Here is a 25,449-nt window from a genome sequence, read left to right on the forward strand (position 1 = left end):
TGCATTTTATCGTTAAATCACTCTCATACATGTATTGTAGGCTTACTTGTCTGCTGACAATGAATTCATGCTTCTTTTGTCATGATGATTTGCCATGATCATGAATATTACTGTAAACCCATGCTGTACTGTAAATGTACAGCAAAATCTGAAAAGTAGTACTGTTCTAATATAAACAGCAATGACAATGCATTCTGGGAGAGAAAGTCTTTTTTACAATGAGCAGGGGGGTGTTTCACGAAACCTAGATTATAGGGATAAAGCCTGGATTATAGTTCATATTGTTGTTGTTAGATATGTGATAATATATTGGGCTACTGAAGTTCTTGAGATTATAAAAAATCAAACCATCGGTTCGAATTAGAGCAGTGTATTCTAGCAGCTAAAGGCCTACCCTGTGTGTGAGTGTGTGGTTGTGTCTAGGCTGCGCAATAGTGGCCTTCTCAATCTGTTCCTGTTTTTAGATTGTTTAAAGATCCAGCCACGCACCGTTGTACTAATGAAACATAACTCCGGCCACGCACCGTTGTACTAATGAAACATAACTCCGGCCACACACCGTTGTACTAATGAAACATAACTCCGGCCACGCACCGTTGTACTAATGAAACATAACTCCGGCCACGCACCGTTGTACTAATGAAACATAACTCCGGCCACACACCGTTGTACTAATGAAACATAACTCCGGCCACGCACCGTTGTACTAATGAAACATAACTCCGGCCACGCACCGTTGTACTAATGAAACATAACTCCGGCCACGCACCGTTGTACTAATGAAACATAACTCCGGCCACGCACCGTTGTACTAATGAAACATAACTTCGGCCACGCACCGTTGTACTAATGAAACATAACTTCGGCCACGCACCGTTGTACTAATGAAACATAACTCCGGCCACGCACCGTTGTACTAATGAAACATAACTCCGGCCACGCACCGTTGTACTAATGAAACATAACTCCGGCCACGCACCGTTGTACTAATGAAACATAACTCCGGCCACGCACCGTTGTACTAATGAAACATAACTCCGGCCACGCACCGTTGTACTAATGAAACATAACTTCGGCCACGCACCGTTGTACTAATTAAACATAACTTCGGCCACGCACCGTTGTACTAATGAAACATAACTCCGGCCATGCACCGTTGTACTAATGAAACATAACTTCGGCCACGCACCGTTGTACTAATGAAACATAACTCCGGCCACGCACCGTTGTACTAATGAAACATAACTCCGGCCACGCACCGTTGTACTAATGAAACATACTCATACTAATGAGGACAGACATAGGGAGGGACAGACAAGCACGAATGTTGGGAGCTGTGTTCCATTGCTCCAAAGATTGCAATAAGAGTAGCCTATGATACCAGTAAGACTCGGCATACACACAATTTTGAAGGCAATCATAGCCAATCAGGAGGGAATATGGGAAATGGGACAGATCCAAGTTGATGACATGACTTTAGAGATACTGTGCACCATTTTGTGTGATTTTAGGGCAAAATCTGTAGGAGCAGTGTCCAAAAATGTGTTTTGCAGAAATCGGCCTCATGGTGGCGTTAGAAGAGGGCCATGTGAGAAATCTGGGCTGGAGGTTGTGGTTTGCCAGCCAAGGAGTGTGTGTGCAAAGTTTGGCATGGATAGGGGCAACGGTGCCGTAGATAAGAGTAGGGCCTAAAGTGTGACCTGACGTGACTGACAGACAGACAGACAGACAGACAGACAGACGGCCGGTGGAGCTTTTCATAGTAACAGCCTGTCTAGGTGTGATTATTCTATAGCAGCCAGTGGTGTAAAGTAACTAGGTACATTTACTTAATTATTGTACTTAAGTATAATCTTGAGGTATTTGTACTTGAGTATTTCCAATTTCCAATTATTTTACTTCTACTCCACTACATCTCAGATCCAAATATTGTACTTTTACTCCACTAAATTTATTTGAAAACTTTAGGTACTAGTTATTTTGTAGATTTACAAGCTCACAATTCGATTTCCAAGCCTTGCTGTAGTAGATGTCACATCAAACAATGTGTACAGACTGAGGACACAAGCTGTCACGGCTCTCCTCTCATCCCCTCTTCCCCTGCCCCCCCCCCCCGCACGCACGCACACACATAGGCTACCGTTGCTACAATCTGCACCAAATGTGCCATAAACACTAAACACTACTCAAAGATCTGCCATGAGAACAGTCACACACAAAAACGATGTGGATTAGTGATGCGCGGGTCAGGTTTTTTTCATAACCCGCACAGCCCACAGCCCGCACGGAACGTAACCCACCCGCCTGCGCCGCAGAACAATATATAAATCAACTAATCCGCCCACCCCGCAACCCACATTTAAAAAAAAGATGGTAGGCCTATATCATCTCCACAATAGCTCATCTTTATATACTGCTCTTCTAAGTACCCAAAGTCGCTTTACAGAAAGGTTTACAGTAGCACAATATTGTCATGGGCTAAATAAACAAACGTGTTGTTCAAATTGGGGTTTAGCCTAAAAGACATTCATTCAAAGACGCTCATTCTTCACGGGGGCATCGTCAGGGTAAGAATGGCGTGTCAGGTTTTATGTCAATCATATTTATACAGCGCATCGCACTTTAAACAGACAGCAAAAGACGGACAATATTAAATCCTGTTGGTTATTGATTAATCACCAGATTGGAGAGATGGGAGCAACTCGAGGTGAGCGTGGTTGGTTCATTCAGTCAAAAAATCTGTCTCACTTGCGAAAGTTGTGTTTCAAATCGTATCCGTTGACTGGCTGGTTATATAACTTAACCGACACAAAGTATTTATAAACGGACTTGTGTGGATGACAGAGACATATAAATGAAATCCTGATCAGCGACACGCGCTGAATTGTTTGCATTCTTCTGCTGTGCTCACGTTGTGTCAAATGTTGGCAAAATGTGGTTCGCGACCCAAACAGGAGTGGAATTGGGACGGTCCTCGCACCAAGGAGCGGAGGAGAAACCTCGCTCCTCTCTGGCGCATTTTAAAACTCGCTCGCTCGTGCTCGTATTCAAACGTTGTATTCTTATTCTTATAGGCCTACTCTTATTAAGAATAAAAGGCAAATAAGAACAGGTGATTAATCTTATTTATTTTTTCCACATGAGAGTGGTGATAACCCGCCCGCCCGCCGCCCGCCAATTGAGTCTGAAACCTTGACCCACCCACCCGCTCAGGGGGCGGGTGGGTGGGTCACGCATCACTAATGTGGATTTAAACCCAAAAACTATGTGGATTTAAACCCAAGAAAAAGCACTGTTTACATAGGGGTCATTTTTACTCGATTCATTGAGAAAGGAAGTGTTTTAAACCTAGCTGCTGATCCACATGTATCAGTTAGTATTTACACATCACTCAACTCCAACACATTCACTCACAATTACTACGATACACAACCAGGTTGAATATAAATATGATTAAAAAAAATATTCCAAGGACAAGGCGAATTCTTACCTTGTGTTGTTGTGTGACTGCTGTGTCTCGGTGCAGGTATGTAACTGACAAAGCCAGTCAAGTGAGATTCTCTGACAGGACATGACACAAATGTGTACATAATCACGCCTATACACACGCAAACACACATTCCTCACACACACTCTCACACTCACACACACACACACACACACACACACACACACACACACACACACACACACACACACACACACAGACCCCCCCCCCCCCCCCCACACACACACACACAGTATAAGTCTGTCCCCCCCCCCCGATAGAAAAATTGATAGAAAAGGAGGAGACTCTTTGTGTCTCCATAGGGAAAAAAGTAGGCTCTTTGTGTCTCCATAGGGAACAAAGCAGGCTCTTTGTTTCTCCATAAGGAAAAAGGCAGGCTCTTTGTGACTCCATAGGGAAAAAAGTAGGCTCTTTGTGTCTCCATGGGGAACAAAACAGGCTCTTTGTGACTCCATAGGGAAAAAAGTAGGCTCTTTGTGTCTCCATAGGGAACAAAACAGGCTCTTTGTGTCTCCATGGGGAACAAAACAGGCTCTTTGTGACTCCATAGGGAAAAAAGTAGGCTCTTTGTGTCTCCATAGGGAACAAAACAGGCTCTTTGTGACTCCATAGGGAAAAAAGTAGGCTCTTTGTGTCTCCATAGGGAAACACTGCTGGTCATCAATTTATTGGCTTAGGGATACGACAAGAATACACAAGAATTCAAGTCTCCATGGGTTGAGTAATCGATAGGGAAAAACAAGTATTTTTGGGGGGTGAACTATCCCTTTAAGTGAGGTCAGCTGGTAAGTAAGTGCTTGAGGGTGAAGAGACTGCAAGGGGCACGTGTCGGTGTCGCTGTTACTACATGTCATCTTTTCGACACCCGACTCTAACCCTCACCCTAACCCTAACCTCCGTGGAGTGAGTCGCTAACCCTCCGGTCGAAATGATGGTCGTTCGAAAAGCGTGATTTTCCCGACTGCAAGGACTCTATAGCAGTGGTTCCCAAATGTTCAGCTCCAGACCCAAAAGAGAGATTAGACATTTGCCTGGGACCCAAACTAATGAAAATAGCAGATCCACAAGCACACAGCACGTCACGTTGCGTTTTGAGCTTGTATATTTTAGTTTTTATTTAAACAAAATATATATTTGGATAAAATATATAGACCAAGGTGATTATTTTTGGAGTGTTGGAGTTTGGAAGCACTCGTGGGAAATCACTCGATGGTCCTGTGTACAACCTGTTTGTAATGTCACATAAGGAAAGGAGGCAGTGGGACGTTGCGGTGTAGAAGACGGGTACTTCCAAAGTCCGACACTTGGTAGGAATAATCACCTGAATGGAATTTCTTGACAGAAATTAACTCACCCTAACATGTCTACGGTGGATTTTTTATGAAACAGACACTTTGCAGATAGAAAGAGGATCGTTTAATCGTTTAATAAAAGCAAAAGATTGTTTTGATTGGCTGCCAATGGGAGGTGAAAGTGCAGTTTGTAGGCTCCAAACAAACTCACTGATGCACCTAGACGCAGGCTGTACGTAGGCATAAAGCCAGGGGCGTCACAAGGGGGGGAAAACAGGGGCCTTAATTATTTTATTTATACTTTAGCTATTGAAAAATAGCAGATATACAAGCTCACAGCGAGCTTGTAGATCTGCTATTTTTTAAAATCTTTGAATACATTGTATTTTTTAAGCGAACATTTGTAACTCAAATCCTACTTCTGAGGGGGTCCCTGGAACTAAATATTTTGAGAGGGTTGGTCTGTGGCCAAATAGCCTACATATCATGTTGGGGTCCTTCACATGAAAAAGTTTGAGCACCTCTGACATAGAAACATAGTTTTTTTCAAAAAACCTTAGAAGGATTTGAAATGTTCAAAGATTTGCAAAAATGTTAATGTCTTTTTTTAATATATATATTTAGCAGATCTACAAGCTCGCCGCAGAGTGCCACGCTGTGAGCTTGTATATCTGCTATTTTTCAATAGCTAAAGTACCCAGGGCCCAGAATTTGGTGTGACACCCCTGCATGTCCACACATGCAGCAACTTGAAGTTCTGTCTTGCATGTTTACTAGGCCTGGGAGTGGCATGCCCTTGGTGCCCAAACACACTAGTCTAACTCGGAGCAGTTCGTGTGGGCAAATGGGCGGCGCTGCGAGTCTCACCGCAAGTCTCCAACCAATAGTATGTGTTCTCCTCCCCCCACCCCCTCTGCTCCTCCTGCACACAGCACAGGGCTCAGAGAACGCAGCTGCGTCATGACGTCAACACATTCCGTGCAACGCCCCTCTGCACTCTGATTGGTTAGGGAAAATCTACACTTCCTCCAACAGTCATTCTAATGGGAACGCCCAGGCTTCATTTTCTTCCGAGCGCCTAATGAAGCCTGGGTTTCCGAGGCTAGTGCCCAAATAATAAACTAATAATCCAATTATCTCACCTATAATAATCAAAAATATAATAATAATAATAACTAGACATACTGTTCCTTCGAAACAGTGTGGGCTCGCATGTAACACCATGTATGGGCACAAAGATCTACCCTTTGGCTGCACCTCATTGGCTAAGGGCCCTGCCTTGTACTGTCGAGGAGAACATGACTGATAGATAAATAATGAAGGTAACATAAACAATAATAATCTAAGCAGTGCAATGGCTTCTACAGGAGGTATTGCAACCCTATATTCAACATGTTAAAATAAATCTAGTGTTGCAATTTGTGGCTATGGGTGCCCAAACTCTACAAGCTCACATTGAGTAGCATTGGCCTATGTTCCCTCTAGCCTAGAGTATAGAAGCTGGGGTTCAAGTGCTTTATAATCAGATTCAGATTATCCTTATATCTTTAAAGTTGTACCATGTAACTTTTTTTATAAAACAAATCTTAAAATTGTCCTAACTGTTAAATCGCTAAAGTTTTAGAACACCCACTCCGTTATTTTCAGCTTCTGAAGCCTTCTCTTTATATGTTTTCTATGATCCTGGCCATGGACCGGATTTCGCGCCAAAATGACGTAATCTGCATCATCTGTATACGTTGTGTATACGTTGCCCAATCACATCGCCGATCATGCACACATGGTACACTACCGGCCAATCACAGCGCATCTTGAAGTGGGGTCGCCATATTTGTAGTCGCCCGTGTGTCTCTTTACTCAAAAGGTAATCTCGCCTACCAGGCAGGGTGAAGTAGTCCGTTTCTCCGGAATGCCTGAACGCACAGGAACCAGGGACCCCTCTAAAGATAGCTCTCGGCGTTGTGGAGGCAGACGCGGGGGTGTGAAGGTACGAAAAACGGGCGAAAGACGCGAACGCGACCGCGGTTTGCTATAGGGCTACTGACCACTAGTTGAGCATCTTACACAGTATAGCTTTAAAGGCCCATTCCCACTGGGCCAGATAACATATACAAAAATCTCTTTCTCCAGATTATATATATATATATATATATATATATATATATATATATATATATATATATATATATATATATATAAAATTGTCATATATATATATATATATATATATATCTGGCAGATTTCTTTTTTTATCTGTATCTTACCATCCACTTGAATGGAGAAAGATATTTTTTTATCTGGAGAAATATATTTTTTTATCTGTTACCTGGCCCAGTGGGAATGGGCCTTTAATGCAAAGTTGCACAAGCACCATCTGTCTCTCATCCATGTTACAAAACATGTTTACATTATACACAGTCTATAATCACCTGGTTGAGACACAATTAACAAGATATGATCAACTAAACTTACCAAAATATAATAAAAAAAAAAACAGTCACTAACATTTGCCGCGGACACGTTTTGTCCGTGGACGTCTTGATGACCCCTGACATTATTGATGACCCCTGACATATTGATGACCTTTGATCAGGCCTGGAATTTTCATCATGTTAGGGGCAAGGCCACTTCGCCTTTGATGTTGTAAATTCTTTGAGCACACAAAGGCCAAATGCCAGGGCAGGAAGGCCATCAAATAAAACAAGATTTTAATCCATTGAAAGAATTTAAGGGTTAGGGATGATAACCTAATCTGCAGTGAAATAGATAAATGATGGTATTTACAATCTGATCCATGCTCAGCCCTGCGCCAATCAAAGTCACTGGATTGGTTTAAAGATGGGGGCTCGGGAGAGTTAAGAGTTCAGAATCTCAATAAAAGACACTGGTGTCTACATGACAAGAAAGAGACACTGGTGTCTACTGTCTACATATTGACCAGAAAGAGACAGAGGAGAAAGTGGTACAGTCAGCTGGGGCATTAAGGACACTGTGGCCTCAGGTCATGCCATTGGTTTGAGGGGCATTAAGGCCACTGTGGTCTCAGGTCATGCCATTGGTTTGAGGGGCATTAAGGCCACTGTGGCCTCAGGTCATGCCATTGGTTTGAGGGGCATTAAGGCCACTGTGGCCTCAGGTCATGCCATTGGTTTGAGGGGCATTAAGGCCACTGTGGCCTCAGGTCATGCCATTGGTTTGAGGGGCACAAGGCCAAACTGAGGGGCAATGACGGCCATGTCCTTCATGGCCTCCATGAAATTCCCTGCCCTGCCCCTGACCCCTGACATATTGATGTGTTTGTAATACAAACTTTTTATACACACAGACTTGCCATTTAAGTGAACTGAAGCGCGGCTACAATGTCCGGCCTACATCCTGGCACAAACAGTTCAAAGTTTGGTGGGGAAATGTAAAAAAAAAAGGAAAAAAGAAAATCTGCAGAGTACTTTTTCCACCACTGGTAACTATAGCTCTTGGTCATCTTTATTTTGTAGTAGTGCTCCTCTGTCCATTTGTCCCAAGAAAATCCAGAAAATCCACAGAATGTTCAAAGTTCTGCTCTTTTGGGGGTGTAATTGTCAGCAAACCTAAACAAAAAAGTTTGATGTCATGAAACCTTTAGGTTCTGTGGGCTTCCATTGCTGCTGTTATGCATTTTTATTTATGCTACGCGTAAACGGAATCGACACACCTCCATCTCCAGTCTCCTTGTTTTCTACACTGCCACAATATTACAATCATACAGTATTCTAGCTTCCAAAGTAGGTAATAATGGAAGATCTACAAGCTCTCAATAAATCACCATGTGTCGCATTGTAAGCTACTGCTTTTCTCCCTTTTTTTGCTGGTTAGTCATGGCTAAAAGTTCCCTCCTGATGTTGTGTGGGAGTCCTGACCACTTCAGACCGTACCGAATAAACACTACTTTGCATAATGTTTTCAGAGTAGGACTCAAGTCTAAGACATACAGGTCATCAGCGGGTGTGTTTACCTTGTATCCTCCAAAGAGGATGATGCGATGTCCCACCAAGCAACAGGACATGGAAAGAGTCCCAGACAGCGGGCCTTTCCCCTTGGGGTCAACAGCCTTCCAGGAGAAGGTCTCTGGGTTGAATTTCCACAGCTTATTGAAGTACATGATGCCTTTGTAGCCACCAACTATGTACAGCTCTCCTTTGTAGGTAAAGGCTGAATGACAACGGCGTCCTTCTGGAAGAAGCTGTGCAGAAGGTGTGTTCTTCTGCCAGCAGTTGGTCTCTGTGTCAAACACCCTGATGTTGGGATAGTTCTGCCAGTCCACATGTCCCCCAAATACAAACATCTTTGTCCCAATGATGGTGGCGGAGTGACCTGATGAAGCAGGCGGTGGAGTGCCTTTGGTGTTAATTAAGACCAGACCATTGTTGTGGTGTCCAACTTGTAGATGTCATGGGCGTGTGTATTCAGCTGGGTCCTTCCTCCATGGACATACATGATCTTCCCCAAGACACAGGCTGGCCACTCAGCCCTCGCCCCTGGAACAGATCCTAAAGTCCTTGGCTTGACCCATATGTGGGTGTCGACATCAAATCCATAAAGCACATTATAGTAAAGCACATTATAGTAGTACTTATCATAAGGTGCTGAAGTACATCCACCCCAGACGTAGACGGTACCTTCTACCAGCACAGCTGTGAGTCCCCAGCACATGGAAGGAACCTCAAGGTGATCTTCTCTTCCAGTGGTTACTGATGGTAACTTCTTCCAGCCTAAAGACACAGTGTTGAGGGGCTGCACTGCACAGCAGACAGTCTGTTCAGAAGTGTTGAGTGTGATTCGAACCCGGGTCTACCGCGCAGGAAGGGACACTAAAGCCAAACACCTTGACCACTAGCCTGAAGGGGAATTCCCATAGGGACATTAGGCGTCTGGTCCTCAGTAAGAGGCTCTGAGCCTCTCTGCTTGTTGAAGGCAGGTGGATTTGTTGATAAAAGTTGCTCTTCAGGTAAAACTACATTTTCAGGTGGGTTGCCATGGATTTCATCCGGCGGTCAGCCAGCCATACAACCTGGCCAGCCATCGTCAAAGAGAAGGGAAAAACAGTGCCCTCTCTGTTTTGTTCCTTACATCTGCCGCTTGGAAGATTACCAATCATGAGCCATGTAACAGCATGTGTTCCCTGTAGTCTAATAATAACATGGATTCCATGCTGATCTCATCTTTAATGTGACATCTACAGTCTAGTCCTTACCCATAGGCCACCCTTACCCACGTGGTTATAATTATGTATCATCACTGACTGACTGACATATATTATCCATGCCTAAATTTGGACAAGTACCTTTTTACTTACATTATAATTTAAATAAAAAATCACACACAGTCTGAAGTGAGCCTTTGAGAATAAGTACTTTTGTAAGATGTCATTGTTGTGGTGTCATAATTTACTTTGCGTGGATATATGGATGGACATACACTCAAAGCCAGATGTAGGAGCGGTCAGCACTGCTAAAAAAAAAGAAAATAACCGATATACCCATATATGGTGACCTCTACAGTATATCTATCACACGATGGCCCATTTATGGAGATCCCCGGTGTCATCAGTATATGCCCATATATAGGCTTGCCCTCTTTTGTGCCAACATGTGGAGCTGACTGATTGATGACTGATGCTGCCCTTGGCATATGGCCTTCTTGCCCTCTATAAACACCAAAGGCCAAGTGGCCCTGGTCCTAAAATAATGCAATTCCAGGCCTGGATAGAAGTCATTGTGGCTCATATTGTCCTGGGTGTCCCCCAGTGCTCAATCTTTCAAATAAATTATAATAATATTATTACCGTGCCAATCTTTGTGTGGACGACACGGTCATACAGTATATTGAGTTGCCGACTCTGCAGCTTGCTTTTAATGCTCTCCCTGGTTGAACTTTTTTTGCAATGAACTTTTATTTAACTGCAATACAATACATCACACCACAGTGCTATACACTGAGACTGGCGAATGGTAAATAGTAGTAAATAGTAAGTAGTAAATAGTATAAAGTAGTAAATTGTAAATACTAAAGGGAGAATAGGGCTGTCACAATTATTACATAATCGTCTAATCGTGATTATTTGACATTATCGCAATTATTTTGTCATAATCATCATAATCGTGAATGTTGAAAAATGAAATAGTGAAATAGTGGAAATAGCAGATCTACAAGCTCACAACACGTCGCATCGCGACGCGTTGTGAGCTTGTAGATCGGCTATTTCCACTATCAAAGTTATTTTTTAAGTAGTAAGTTGTCAAATATGTCAGTAATGTATTTGTATATTTAGGTTAGGTGTCATATCTACCATGTGCAACTTCAACGGCTAAAAGCCAAGCAGAAATGTAATTATCAACGACAAAAACACAATTAAATCGTTAATCGGCAATTATTTGAGTGACAATTAATCGTCATGTAAAATGTCATATCGTGACAGCCCTAAGGGAGAACTTGTGATGCCAGTGTCAGATGGACCGGTAGTTACCCCTGATTACAGATCTGGTTTTCTTTATGCGGCCCACACTCCGAAATGAGTTTGACAACCCTGCTTTACAGGTTGCCGGAAAGCATGCTTTGTTTCTGTAGAGAAAACCAATCGTTTGTCTCAGTTTGGTGACAATATTTTCAATGTGAAATTTTAATGTCAATTTATCATCCAACCAGATGCCAAGATAACTTGTAACCATGAACTTTGTTTTTTTGTATGGATGGTCACATCACCACTTTTTTGAGCGTTGGTCACAACGCTCCTATACGTGGCCGTGTGTGTGGGTCTGTCTGTCTCCGTCCGTCCGTCCGTGTCTGTATGTAGCCTGGCAGTACCTTTTGTGACCAGACTGACCACACATGTTAAGGGAGGGGCGCTGTTGTTCACACACACACACACACACACATGGATGGATGGATGGATGATGGATATATATACAGTATTTGTTTTGCTGTTGCGCAGCCTCCACGACCAACGCTCAGTTCACACGGGTGTGATTTTATTACAGCCTGCTCAGGGGCTACAGATGAAAATGATCTTATGGCCAAGTCTGGTGCTTTTACATTGATGTGAAAGCTGAGATGGTGTTGATTAATGTGCTTTGTCCCTGCTAAATAAATAAATAAATAAATTGACTTGGTGAGGGCCGCATCCAATTGCGGGACGCACATGCGTGTTCGTTTACTTACAGAGCTGTAACTGGCTTTGTCTCAGTCACTGCTACACTATAATTACAATATATGACTTTAGGTTGTTGGTTATTATTAAGAAGAATAAATAAGTATTTTAATTATTGACTTAAAGTTATACCATGTAACTTTTTTTATAAAACAAAGCTTAAAATTGTCCTAACTGTTAAATCGCTAAAGTTTTAGAACACCCACTCTGTTATTTTCAGCTTCTAAAGCCTTCTCTTTATATGTTTTCTATGAGCCGTGAGGGGGGGAGAATTTCACGGCAAAATGACGTCATCTGCATCATCTGTATACGTTGTGTATACGTTGGCCAATCACATCGCGGCTCATACACACATGATACACTACCGGCCAATCACAGCTTATCTGCCGTGTCTTTCAGGAAGTAGCCTCGCTGCAGCTACAGTGTTTACATGGTGAAGGATTCTTAACCTCTTAATCCCCAAATCCTGGCCAGAAAATTACATTACCATGCGTTCTACCCCTCCACGGATTTGTATCGGTCGCAGTGATTTGCGGCGCCGCTCAGGTGGTCCGCGGCGGTGGTCCGCGACGACTCCGGGCGAAAAACGGCCGAAAAAAGCAATACCGCTACTGACCACTAGTTTAGCAACTTACACAGTATAGCTTTAATTATTGGAAGTATAGTTAAGGCTACAATAAATTTGGTATGAGTGGTGATTTCTTTTTTCTTTTTTGTTAAAGAAGCCCCAATAATCCATTAGAAAATAATACAAATTCAAATCCATTACTACCAAATTTGCAAATGGCTACAAAACCTTTTTTATTCAGGCCAGAGTGCTACCAACAATCAAGCGCAGTGTTTTTATTGAAGTGACCTCCAGAGTTCCACAAGTCTTTAACACTTAGGGATGCCATTATTTTTGTAATTATTTGGCTGCAGAGTGGCGCATTCACTGCACTTTATTTTGAAGAGCCCGGAAGCCACAATCGTGTCCATGTTGTGGAAATTCACTAAACCTGGATGTTAACCGGGGTGTTTTTATTTTTTCTTTCTTTTTATTAATGTTGCTATGCATTTCATATTGTTTGATGTATTATTATAATAATATTATGTGCTTATTGTAAGTCACTCTGGATTAAGAGCATCTACTAAATGCCTAAATTGTAAATTGTTTTTACTTCCACACGGAAATGAAAGGTTGTAACCGCGGCCGGCCGACCGTCACGGCCCAGTGTCGCTGTGAAAAAAAGGGGTTCTCGGCGATCAAAGTGTTTGTGGAAGTAGACAGGCTTTTCTTTTTTGGCAAAATGGCACTTTGAGGCAATCATTGCCTCTGCCCTGCCACGGAACGGGGAATTGTGTTCGCACAGACGCCCGACATATCCAGTTGTACCACGGTGGGCAGGGACTTGCTGCCCACCACCACTGCGCCACCCGAGCGCCTTTCATTTATTTTTATGTTGAGCATAAACAGACTCGACTCACCTCCATCTCCTGCCTCATTGGTTTCTACAGACGCAGCAACACTATTACATTCACACAGTATTCTAGCTTATTAATGTTTAGGAATCTCATTATAGATTTGTATAATCAGATTGGGGGGAGGGAGGGAGGGGAGTCCCAAAGTATAGGTAATAATGGAAGATCTACAAGCTCTCAATGCATCGCTATGTGTCGAGTTGTGAGCTTTTAGATCTGCTGTTTTTTAACTGGTCTGTGCTGCTTGTCTCCCATTTGTTGTTGCTGGTTAGTCATGGCTAAAAGTTCCCACCTGATGTTGTGTGGGAGTCCCAACCACTTCAGACCGTACTGAATGGACACTGCTTTGCATAATGTTTTCAGCGTCGGATTTAAATCTAAGATGTACAGATCATCTCTTTTTCCTCCTGTAAAGATGATGCGATGTCCCACCATGCAACAGCACCCAGTCATCCTATTGGGGCCTTTTCCCTTGGACTCAACCTTCTTCCAAGAGAACATCTGTGGATTGAATTTCCACAGATCTGTGAGGTACTCGTTCCTTCTGCCACCAAATAAGTACAGCTCTCCATTGTAGGTAAAGGCTGAGTGACACCGGCGTCCTTTTGGAAGAAGCTGTGAAGAAGATGTGTTCGGTTGCCAGCAGTCGGTCTCTGTGTCAAACACTCTGATGTGATAGTAGCCCTGCCTTTCCGCATGTCCCCCAAATACAAACATCTTTGTCCCAATGATGGTGGCAGAGTGATCTGATGAAGCAAGTGGTGGAGTGCCTTTGGTGTTAATTAAAGACCAGACCATTGTTGTGGTTTCCAACTTGTAGATGTCATTGGCGTATGTATTCAGCAGGGTCCTTCCTCCATGGACATACATGATCTTCCCCAAGACACAGGCTGAGTGGCCGGCCATCGCCCCCAGAACAGTCCCAGAAGTCCTTGGCTTGACCCATCTGTGGGTGTTGACATCAAATGCATAAATGACATTGTAGTATCTATCAAGAACATTGTGGTTTAGCACACTGTAGTGGTATCCATCATAAGATGCTGAATTACATCCACCCCAGAGGTAGACGGTGTCTTCTACCAGCACAGCTGTGTGTCCCCAGCGCATGGAAGGAACCTCAAGGTGATCTTCTCTTCCAGTGGTTACTGATGGTAACTTCTTCCAGCCTAAAGACACAGTGTTGAAGACGTGAACCTCAATCAGGTCTGTGTACTTATAGTCCCTGTCTCCTCCAAAGGAGTACACTTGGTGCTCCACTGCTACAGGAACATGATGGAATCTATGTTCACTTCTTTTATGATGCACCACCCAGCAAAACATTTCTCCCAGAAGCAACACAGACAAAAATACTTTACTTGAGTGTTGCTTTTCAAAGTGTCTGCAGTTAAAGTGTTAGTGAGCATGCCACCAGTTATATTGTTCTGTGGCTCAAATATCACGTAAAGTCTGACCAATTCACAAAGCCGATGGAATAGCCTGTTGATCTCCCTAATATGGTAAATTGATCTCAATGGCAACGGCAGCGCCGAACACATGTCAGCATATGGGACATCATGTGTGACCACATGATATCTTTAGATCTCAGACTTCATGTGGTCAGTGTGTGACGCCAGTCGTATATGATGTATCTACACTAACTAAAATGTATGACTCCATAATTATTTCCAACTAGGTAGAATACAGTCAAACGTATGTATCGATGACCTCATCATTGATTGATTGATTGAATAATTTATTGGAAGTTTGCATAGGAAAAGACAGTTTCAGGAAAGCACATGGCTCAGGAAAGCACATGGCTTGTTAGTGTGGTTGCCAGACTATTGTTCTAGTCCGGAAGACAAACATGCGTAAACATAGCCAATCAGGAAGCAGCATTAATGGTCTGGATAACATTTAGCCAATCAGGAAGCAGCATTCTCGGTGACGTCACCAATACAGCACCCTGTACACAATATGCATTCTGGTTGGTTCCAAGATGTCTAGCGGAAGTGCTGCGTTTAACGGAAGTTACGTCAAGCGGTGCGGGTCTGTTTACATTCCCCAGCGAAAAAACAAAACAAAAATAGATTGTAGCTCTTAACTCACTCTTAATAGGTGTAATATGGCCTGAATCAATGTTTTTGTTTGTATATTTTTTATTGCGAGCACAACCGACGGAGCAGGAGACGTACCCCTGTGGCGTATTTGTTTGCCCAGTGTTATTTATATCCGGTCGCACTTGTTGATGGCGACGTCACCAGGAATGCTGGTCCCTGATTGGCTACAGGGGCGTAAACACAGACAGATATGGGCCTTATGGAGGTCCAGCATGACCATGCCGCAATATTTGCCCAAATCCATCTCGCGTTTGATGCGGTTGTTCAAATGGAGAAGGCATGTGTCAGTGATATATGTATAATGTATTATCCATGCCTAAATTGGGACGAGCATTTTTATACTTCCATTATGAGTCAAGGCCATAGTCTCTCCGAAAACAAACTTTTCGTCTGAAAGGTCCGGTTCAACTACAAAATGACGTCACTCGAGACTTATGAAAAGAATTACACCGAATTAGAGTTAGTGAATCTGCACTTCGGAAAGACTGAACTCTCTGAAGAAAAGTTTGGTTTCGGAGAGACTATGGACCTTTACATTCAAATCCCTTTGCATATGGCCTTTTTGCATATGGCCATTTTAAAGATGTGAACGTGTCATTGGTTTTGGTAAATTAAACATAAATGATCTTCATTTAATTGTAGGCTAGTTGTGTTTTGTGGAACAGCATGAATGTAGGTATGGGCCGGGGCCCAGCAGTATTTAGTAGTATATTTTGACCTTTTTTCGAAGGAGAATAAAAAATAAAAATAAAAAAAGGAAAAATCACACCTAGTTTGAAGTGAGCGGTGCTATTTATGAGTTAATTTCATTAAGCATACCGCGAAGCTTGGCCAATGTGACCCTGGGCGTACAACACACTTTGAGCACTTTGTGCCAAGATGTAGGCCAGATGTAGGCCAAATGTAAACCAGATGTAGACGAGATGTGGGTCAGATGTGGGCCAGATGTAGGCCAGATGTAGGCCACGCATCAGAGCCCGGACAAAACCAGATGTTGGAGCTTAGCTCCTTCCGTCAGCAAGATGTCTGGTGTACAGCGAGGGACACAAGAGTAGACCAAGTGCTGTGATTTTTCCCATTACTTACAGTATCCCTTTGATATACATTTTGGGTGCATTGAAAAAACAAAATAACAAATACACCATACAATTGTATCATTCCGTTTTATTTTCATTATTACGCAACATTAGAAGTATAAATATCTGTTTTTTAATATACAACATCTATGACATCCATAGAGCTTCCTTGGGCGAAATACAAAACTCAAACACATGTTTATTGCACAGATCCTATAAGACAAACCATAGTAAGCAAGTTCATCTAATACACTTTTAAGTAAGTTAAAAGACAACCAAATGGAAGCCCCTTTCTGACAAAGAGGATAGGCCTAAATCCAAAATCCTGAATTGCGAGGGGGTATTTATTTACTTCGGATTACTTGGCGGATTTGGGTCTGGCCACGTACAATTGTGAATCCATTTGCTCACCCCAAAGAGTTGGTTGACCAATCAGTGCCCAGTATTGGTCTGGTCAAACCAAATGTGTCCAGAGATTTTTTTTAACCTGCCCTTTGGAAAAACAACACAAACTAAACAAAACAAAACCTTCCATATAGAAGTACCAGATTCATATCCACGCAGTGGCGGTGTCGCTATTTTGGCCATGTTATTACAAGTGAATATTTTCAAACGCTTTCCAAAGACATTACAAAGCATTATACTTTTTTGTTTTGTTTTGTTTGTGGTGTTACGACAAGAGATATGGGGGCTTAAGTGGTCAAATAAAGAAAAAGAAAAGGGGGCTTCCATTGGAACTTGACATAACGAACAACCAATGATTCTACTGCAGAAGAAACAGACGGGGGTCCACGGGGGGAGGGAGGTTACGCTACTTACTGTCAAACACATCTTCAGAAAGACACGGCACACAGAGATTTTGGCAAATCAACACAATATACAAAATATACATCCATTAAGCTTTTTGTAAACAAATATTTAACAATGTGCTTCGAGGAATTCAAACGTCAATCTTCCCGGAGAGGGGAAGAAAAAAAAGAGAAAAGGCATGGGATAAAAAAATAGATGCCGATTCATTTGAAATGAAAGTTGTACGACATTCATCTCGATATGCATTCAATCTCATGAGCCACTCTTCAGTCTCTTTTCTCTTTCCATGAACTTCATGGCGAATATGATCGTTAAGGTGCATCTTTCTATTTTTTTTTTCTCTGACAAAACGGCAAAACACATTTACGATATATATCAAATGAGCGTTACAGTGAATGTCAGATTCGTCAAATCTCATTTACAATCAATCTCAGACTGGTGAATGTGTTTGAGTTTGCATTCTCGGGACACAGTATATCGTTAATATATACATCCTATTTTGTGTCAAGTATTTAAAGTATAATTTGTGATGTCTCCTTCCTTAATACAGCTGATATGGTTGTTGTTTTCTTTTTCTTTTCGATATACAGTAGCCGACACCACAGATAAAATACTGCATGACATTAATTCTACGTCGTAGCCCCATAATCGAGGCCACCGCCTGATTGACGTTGCGGGTTTTGCGATTTAAAAAAGGCATCTACAGTAAAGAAAGGTTTGCTTGTGTGTTGTGTATAATATGTGTAAATATATGTTTGCGTGTAGGGCCTATGTATGTTTATGTGTGAGTGCGTGTGTAAATAGAGGGAAGTGACTTCAACAATCTACGTTTATAGTCGCTAAGTGTACTCGCATGATGTGGACATGAACAATGCTTTGCAGATATTCATGTTTTAACAGACATGTTGACTTACAGTAGGAATAGCTTTGAGCCAGAGTGCTATAATCTGCTATTAGAGAGGGGACAATCTGTAAATTACATGTCACAATATCGTGGCCAAAATAATTAGGATTAACTATATTGCGATAAAACTTTAAATTACACTCTTGTTAAACACCTTCTGGGTTGTGGATTCCTTAAGTGAGCCTACATTCACTTTTCTTCATGGTCCTTTGAGCCGGAATTGAACCAGCGACCTAAGGCTAATGAATAAAAGTGAATGAAGTGACCGTAGGTTCACTCAAGGAATCCACAGCCACCCACCACATACTATGTCTACACAACCCGTATGTGAATAAATCTGTGATCTAAATGTCACGTCAGTGGTGGGTGTGGATTACCTGAGTGACCCTCCAGTCACTTCAATCCCTTTTCTTCAGCGAAATTTGGAGTAGATTGGAAAAAGGGCGGAAACCAAGGGCACGCTTTACAGGTACGTTTTACTAAGTATACGGAGTTTTGGTGGTACCGAATTTTGCAGCTCGACAAAAGTTAATCCATCCCAGGGTATGATTGACGGAGGACTATTTCCATGATAAATTAAAATCTCCGCCATACATTTATTACGAGCGTTTATTTATTTTTATCACAATATCCGATCATAATGATTATCATCCCATCTGAATACAGAAACACCACTTGTTATTTAACCATATTCATCCCTATTATGGAGCTGTCGTAATAGGTGAACATTCTGCAAGAGATAGCACATGAACAAGTAGCCTGTGTAGGGGCTTCAGTGGTTGAAATAAACGTTGCTAAAACGTATACTTGAATGATTGTAACCCTTTTACATTACAGTCATGTCTACTAAGTGTACTTGGCAATACATACATACATACAATACATACATACATACATACATACATATAGTACATACAGTACATACCAGAAATCACTTTCAAGATCTGTTCAAGCATTAATCCAAGTTTTTTCTCATTTCCATTTCAACTATCCCCTTAAAAATATTGAATAGGATCTTTTTAATTCATTTCTTAGTAAGCAAATTAATACCTCGATGCGGCGTTCACAATGATAAACACATTGGGTGGGAAGTGCCGACGACCCTCACAGTTTTGTCATAATAATCATAATAATGCTAACGCTACATTTGTGGGAAAGGCCCTGTCGCCATTCATTGCCTTATTTCTTTGTGTTTCAAGTAAAATGTCATCGCTGTCGGACAGAAACCTTGTATGTCCAACTTTTTTCTCTCTCCTTTTTTTTTATTAAAATGAATGCCCTACTTTGTCAAAAAATAGCCAATTGTGAACTTGTAGATCGGCTATTTTTGCTATTTCAGATTTGTTCAAGTCACGTTAACCTGCTGACTTACGTCTTTTGACATAGGCCTATGTGCGTTTTCAGTTTTTAACACCGGGTGGCGCTCCTTGCTAACCTACCAGTCAGACATTTGACTTCTCAGTGTTCCCAGCGACGCGTTTCGATCTTGCAGATCTGCTATTTTAGAATTTAAATCCTGCAAAGTAACACTTTGGGACATGCAAGGTTTCCACCCGACAAAGACGATTTATACCTTTAGCTTATTCTAGACCACAAGTAATTGTCAAGCATAAGATGATACTATCATATTTTAAGTATAACAAACAGGACGTTGCAAAATATACACATATAATACAAACTATACTCATGTAAGCCCATCTTTTTCATTTTTTTTTCTTTTTACATTAATCATATTTACACCACATAAAAATTAAAGATTTAGAAATGTACAGATGCAAGGGAGAGGAATGTGACTTTAACTCCGTAACCTAGCTGCTAAGAACAGCAAGGTTTTCCTTTTACTTCCCATAATAATAACTCTAAGGCCCCTTCACTAAATAGGATTTCTAGAATTGTTACGTTCTAGGCGAGAAACACGGGACAACCAAAAGCCATTCTTTTTGTGTGCCACTGACCAAAGACCACACACACACACTCAAACGCACGCACACTCAAACGCACACATACATAATCTGCTATAATAATATAATATGCTGCTACTTTTGACATTTTAGAATTTGAATCCTGAAAAAGCAACCGTTTTGGACATATTATGAGGTTTCCACCCGACAAGAGACGAAATACCAGGTTCACTTTTTATCAGGGAATCTGATAATCCTGGCTAAGAAGCCCAGATTTCAGAAGAGTGCAAATGAAAATCCTTTACGTATTTATGGCACTGACTAAACACAATACAGCACAGTCTTTAGAAGGCCCCTCCCCCCCAGTCATTAGGCCCCCCCCCCCCCCCCCCTTAGCTGACCACACCCACCGTGCTCGGCACCGTTCCCACAACACTCGTCATATATTTTTTACATTTAAGTCGGCCTGTTGTGGAGAACCACAGCTTTCTCCTGACAACCAGAAACAACCAATCAAGTCGTCTCAGAATTAAGCAAACCTGAAAAGTCACAGAACGTAGATAAGACGAGAAAATAAGCAAATCATTTGCTGGCATACTGCTCCATAAGAGATTTACAGTGAAATACGCGCTAATTCAGAAGAAGCGCAAGCGTACACGCCTCGACACATGAATGCACACACGTGCACGCACACATAGACACTCTTACGCACAAACACACACACACAGACACACCCGCGAACACACATGACTTCTATCCCTGTTCATGAACACAGCTTCCCCGGTACTCAAACATAAAGAAGGCATGATGATGATGATGATGATGCTCAGACAAAAGAAGCAAAACATTTCTGCCTCGTTTTCCTAAAGCCCCCCCTCCCTCCACGTCCAAAAGAGGTTCTAAAACAATGAATCGTTGGCTGCTATTTGAAGTCTCTCTTCACTTCCTGTTGAGGGAACTGCGCGGCGACAGCTCCTTGCCCTGCTTGGACCTCGGACCAGAGTCCCCGCCGTCCTTCGCGGCGGACGACGGAAAAACCACCCTCGCCGTCTCTCTCCTGGCGTTCTTCTGCGCCACCAGAGCCTCCGCGACGCCATCTTTTTTCCTCCTCTCCAGCTGCTCCTTGCGAGCCGAGGAGGAGGAGAAGAAGGAGGAGAAGGAGGAAGAGGACGACGGCTGTTTTTCCGAGGCCGGAGCCCTGGGATCGAACGCGGCGCTGCTGCTGCTGCTGTGCTTGGAGGACGGTCCCGGGGATTCCGCCGTCCCGCCCGGGCTTTTGTCCGGTCTGGCGCCCTCAAACCCGAGGCCTTCTCTGGCCTCCTGAGACGCTGCGCCGATGCTGGTGGATCTGCCTGGAGGCGATCCGCCGCCACCGCCGTCGGGCAGGTGTGCTTCTCGTTTGGCGGCCGGAGGCGGGGCGGTCCGAGGGGGAACGTCGGGTTCCTCTTCCTGGGGCCTCTGTGGCTGCTGCAGCTTCGCAGGCGCAGAAGGTGCTGGAACTGAATGTTTTGGTCTGGGTTCTGCGCTGTCTTTGACGAGCGGAGCTGCTGCTGCTGCGGCTGTGACCGAGGAGGCCTCTTTATTGCGTCTCGCGTCCGGACTTTGTTTCGTAACGTGGGTTGGGTTTGTATTTGTTTTGGGAGGCGAAGCTCTTTGTTTGGATTCAGCGATTTCTTTCCTTGCGTGGGCCGGAGCTACCGCGACGCTGGGCGGGGCTTCCCGTTGCTTCGCGTCGACGTTTTGCTTGGCGAGAGGAGTCGCACCGGGAGTCTTCTGCGTCGGTTCTTTCGGTGTTGTGTCAGCGACGGGGCCAGTGCATTGTTCTCTCGGTTTACAGTCCTGGAGGACTTGAGTAGACGAGGTTGGTTCGTTAGAGAGTCCTCGCTGTCTTGAATCCACACTGCCCTGGAGTACTGCCACGGGGAGGAACTTCACCTCAGATATCTTTATCTTCTCAGATAAAACTGCAGGTTCAGTGTTCCCTGCAGTGAGTGACGCAGTATTTAAACAGTCAGCTTTTAAAACATTGTCTGGGCTCCACACCGTTTCGTACTTAATTCCTGAAGCCACAGGCTGTGTTTGTCTCGCAGTAGAGGCTGTACTGGACTCCTTGACGCCGACTTCAGCCACCAGTGTCTTGGACATCGACCGGTTCGCCTCCAGAGGAGATTTCAACTGCTTGGGCCCCGCAGCCTCCAGGTTAATACTGGTCTTTGGTGATGTGGGAGCCAAGCTGTTCGGCTTGTACATGTTCGCGCTCGCCGCTGCGCCAATGGTGACGGTGTAACTTTGATCTGGACTCTGCGAGACGTGTTTGACCAGGTTGTCTGTCCCTTTGGAGAAAAAACATTGGTGCTCCGGTTTCGGGCTTGCGTCTCCTTGTCTGGCCACAGTGCTTCCCATGGCGCTGGACGTGTAGATTTCCTTAGAATAGACGCTGGCCGTACCGCTGGCCTCCTTCACGGCGGGTCTGGTGGGCTGTGCTCCGTCTCTGTTCAGGGGGGTTTCTGCGTAGTGCAGGGTCTGTAGCGGTGAACCGCACGATTTGCTTTCCTTCCCGGAACGGGAGCCCGGCGTCGCGGGAAACCAGAGGTTTTCTGAAGAGGGGAAAATCAACTGCTGCTTCGAGAGAGGTTGAGGATCTTCTAAAATGTAACGCACGCACACGGCGGCGCTTTCTAACGCTGAGGCTGCACTTGAGGCCAGCGAGGCGGCAGCGGTTTTGTCACCACACTGAGGCTGAGGCGTCGCCGACGCAGAGGCCGCGCTTTGCTCCAGAGGCGGTGGAACATGGGCAGCAGCGGGCAGGGACCCCTCCGCCTCAGACTTGGCTGCATCGTAAGAAGCGGACGTCGTCTCGGAGCCGTCCGCGCCCTCCGACTCGTCCTCCTGGTCCTCGTTGCTCACCTCGCGGATGGACGGCGTTTTGCCGCAGACCGAGAAGTGGGAGGAGCCGTGGCGAACGCCGCCACTGCCGCGGTGCTCGTGAGCCGTGGGCGTCGGGTTCGGATTCTGTGCTTTGATGCTGGTCCAGGTGCTCTCCTGTTTGCCACCGAAGCTCGTGGAGGCCTCTGTGGCCTTGGGGAAAGAGGCCTTGGCAAGTGGTTCGCCTGCGTGACCGGGCGGAGGTTTATCTCCGCCGCTGCCGCTGCAACATTTCAACTCCACGGCCGACGGGCGACTCGGCTGCTCTTTGGAGGCGACGCCATTCAGAGACAAACCGGGGCCCGTCGGGCTCGATGTGGCGGCGGCCACTAGGGGGCTCTTGGTCTTGTCGGCGGGTCTGAGCTGCGGGGGGCTGGACGTCCGTCTGTCGGTAGGGCTCAGCAGCCACGCGGGAGCGGCAGCAGACGGAGGCGCTGCGGAGGAGACGCTTGCGTCGCTCTCGTTGTCACTGCCACTGCCTCCCGCCAGCTTGGACAGACAGCCGTCCGTCTTGGAGACCCTGGGGGGCCCCGACAGCAGGCCGATGTCCAGCGTCCCCTCCAGGGGCCGCAGCGAGGACACCAGGCGGTGGCCCTCTAGCTTGTACTCGGACGAGGTCTTCCGCAGGGGGCTCAGCTCCGCCGCCGCTGCAGCCGAGGAGGAGATGAGCTGGAGCTTCTCCACAGCGCTGCCTTCTCCCCTGGAGGAGAACATCTTGGGGGCGGGGAGGCCTCCGTCAGGGCCGGAGTGGACGCCGACGCCCCCCTTCATGTGCTCGTAGGACATGGACGAGTCCAGCTGGAGGCTCTTGGACCTGGAGGAGACCAAGACCAGGGTTATTAGTGTTATTAAGCTATGGTTCTTGTCCATCTTTTTATTTCACCTAGAGTTAACTTTGATGTAACCCCAAAAAGTCCATGGAGTTCAGCGGACTGAAGCGTGGCCTACATCTGGCTTACATCTGGGCTACATCTGGCCTACAACTGGCTTACATCTGGCCTACATCTGGCCTACATCTGGCCTACAACTGGCTTACATCTGGCCTACATCTGGCCTACAACTGGCCTACAACTTGCCACAAGTCAGGGTCTCATTGGCCAAGCTTTGCGGGACGCATAATGAAATTAACTTGCACTAGGTGTGATATTTTCGTAAATGAACGCCCTACTTGGCATAATATAATAATGGATAATAATAATCCATCTATAAATTGACCTGTCTGTCTGACTCTAATAATAATAATAAAGCTAGTAGACCCACCAAAATCTAAACTTACGTGAACATCGATAACAAAAAGTCATCATTGCGACAGATTTTGCCCTAAAATCACGCAGATCGGTACACACTTGCTCTACACTCATGTCATCAACATGGATCTGTCCCATATAGCGCCACCATCAGGCCGATTATTTCAAACACATTTTTGGACACTGCTCCTACACATTTTGCCCTAAAATCACGCTGCGAGCCTGCGACCTGACGGGCGCTTATCTCCCGATTAGGGAGTCTTACTGGTTACACTAATTAAAAAGTAAGGTAAGTAAGTGAAGTCACCTTGAGCCGAAGTGGAGGCTCTCGTGTTTCCCGGGGGACAGGCGTCCTCTTAGCTCCTCCCTCTCCTCGAAGGACAGCCTCTTCCTGCTCATCTCCATGTTGGAGGCCTTGAAGTCCAGACGCTCCAGCTTCACGCCTTCCTTACCCACCGCTGGGAAGAAAAAGACAGCTAAATCTTAGATTTCGCTCTTATAATACTTCAAAAGCCTTGTTATAAGTTGTCATGCATAATAACACATATCTTTTTAAATGTTAGATATTCAAATAATGTGAAAGAAATAAAATAAAATGTACATAGCTTAGATTTAGCTCTTAAAATACTAAATATAACTTTTTTACAAGTTGTCATGCATAATAAAACATTTTTTGGGGGGTATTCAAATAATGTGAAAAAAGAAAAGAAAATGGACATATCTTAGATCAGTCAGATCCTTTACTTTCCTATTTCTCATTCACACTGTCATACTCCAGTCAGAGCTCACGCTCATTAAGGGCGGCTCCTTTAAATACGGCTTGTGTTCACTATAGCTCTGCTTGTCTTGGATCTGAAGCTTCAGATCTGCTGCTTCTTAGCTTCCTCCTCCACCCCAGTCTCCACCTTTTGACCAGGCATAGGCTCAAATACTTGTGACTTTATGTCAGCTGATTCAAGCTAATATGTCAATGCATTGCTATTGTTCTGCTATTGTATCCATAAGGAGGTTTTGCTTGGAGTTAGTTTAACTGTATTCCATTTGTT

General features: G+C 44.2%; 1 protein-coding gene across 2 annotated transcripts in view; it reads right to left on the reverse strand.

Moving 5' to 3' along the window:
• Window positions 1-21,133: 21,133 nt before the first annotated feature.
• Window positions 21,134-25,449, reverse strand: part of mast4 (microtubule associated serine/threonine kinase family member 4) — a 184,276-nt gene continuing 179,960 nt past the window's right edge. For both annotated transcript variants that reach the window (XM_080743788.1, XM_080743789.1), the window contains 2 exons: window positions 24,711-24,861; window positions 21,134-23,970 (listed from right to left, as the gene is read on the reverse strand). In XM_080743788.1, coding sequence (XP_080599914.1) covers window positions 21,171-23,970; window positions 24,711-24,861 — 2,951 coding nt within the window. In that variant the 3' untranslated portion in view covers window positions 21,134-21,170. The remainder of the gene's footprint in view (window positions 23,971-24,710; window positions 24,862-25,449) is intronic.

The sequence above is a fragment of the Nannobrachium achirus genome, assembly GCF_963921795.1.
Source record: "Nannobrachium achirus genome assembly, chromosome: 15".
Classification (NCBI taxonomy): domain Eukaryota; kingdom Metazoa; phylum Chordata; class Actinopteri; order Myctophiformes; family Myctophidae; genus Nannobrachium; species Nannobrachium achirus.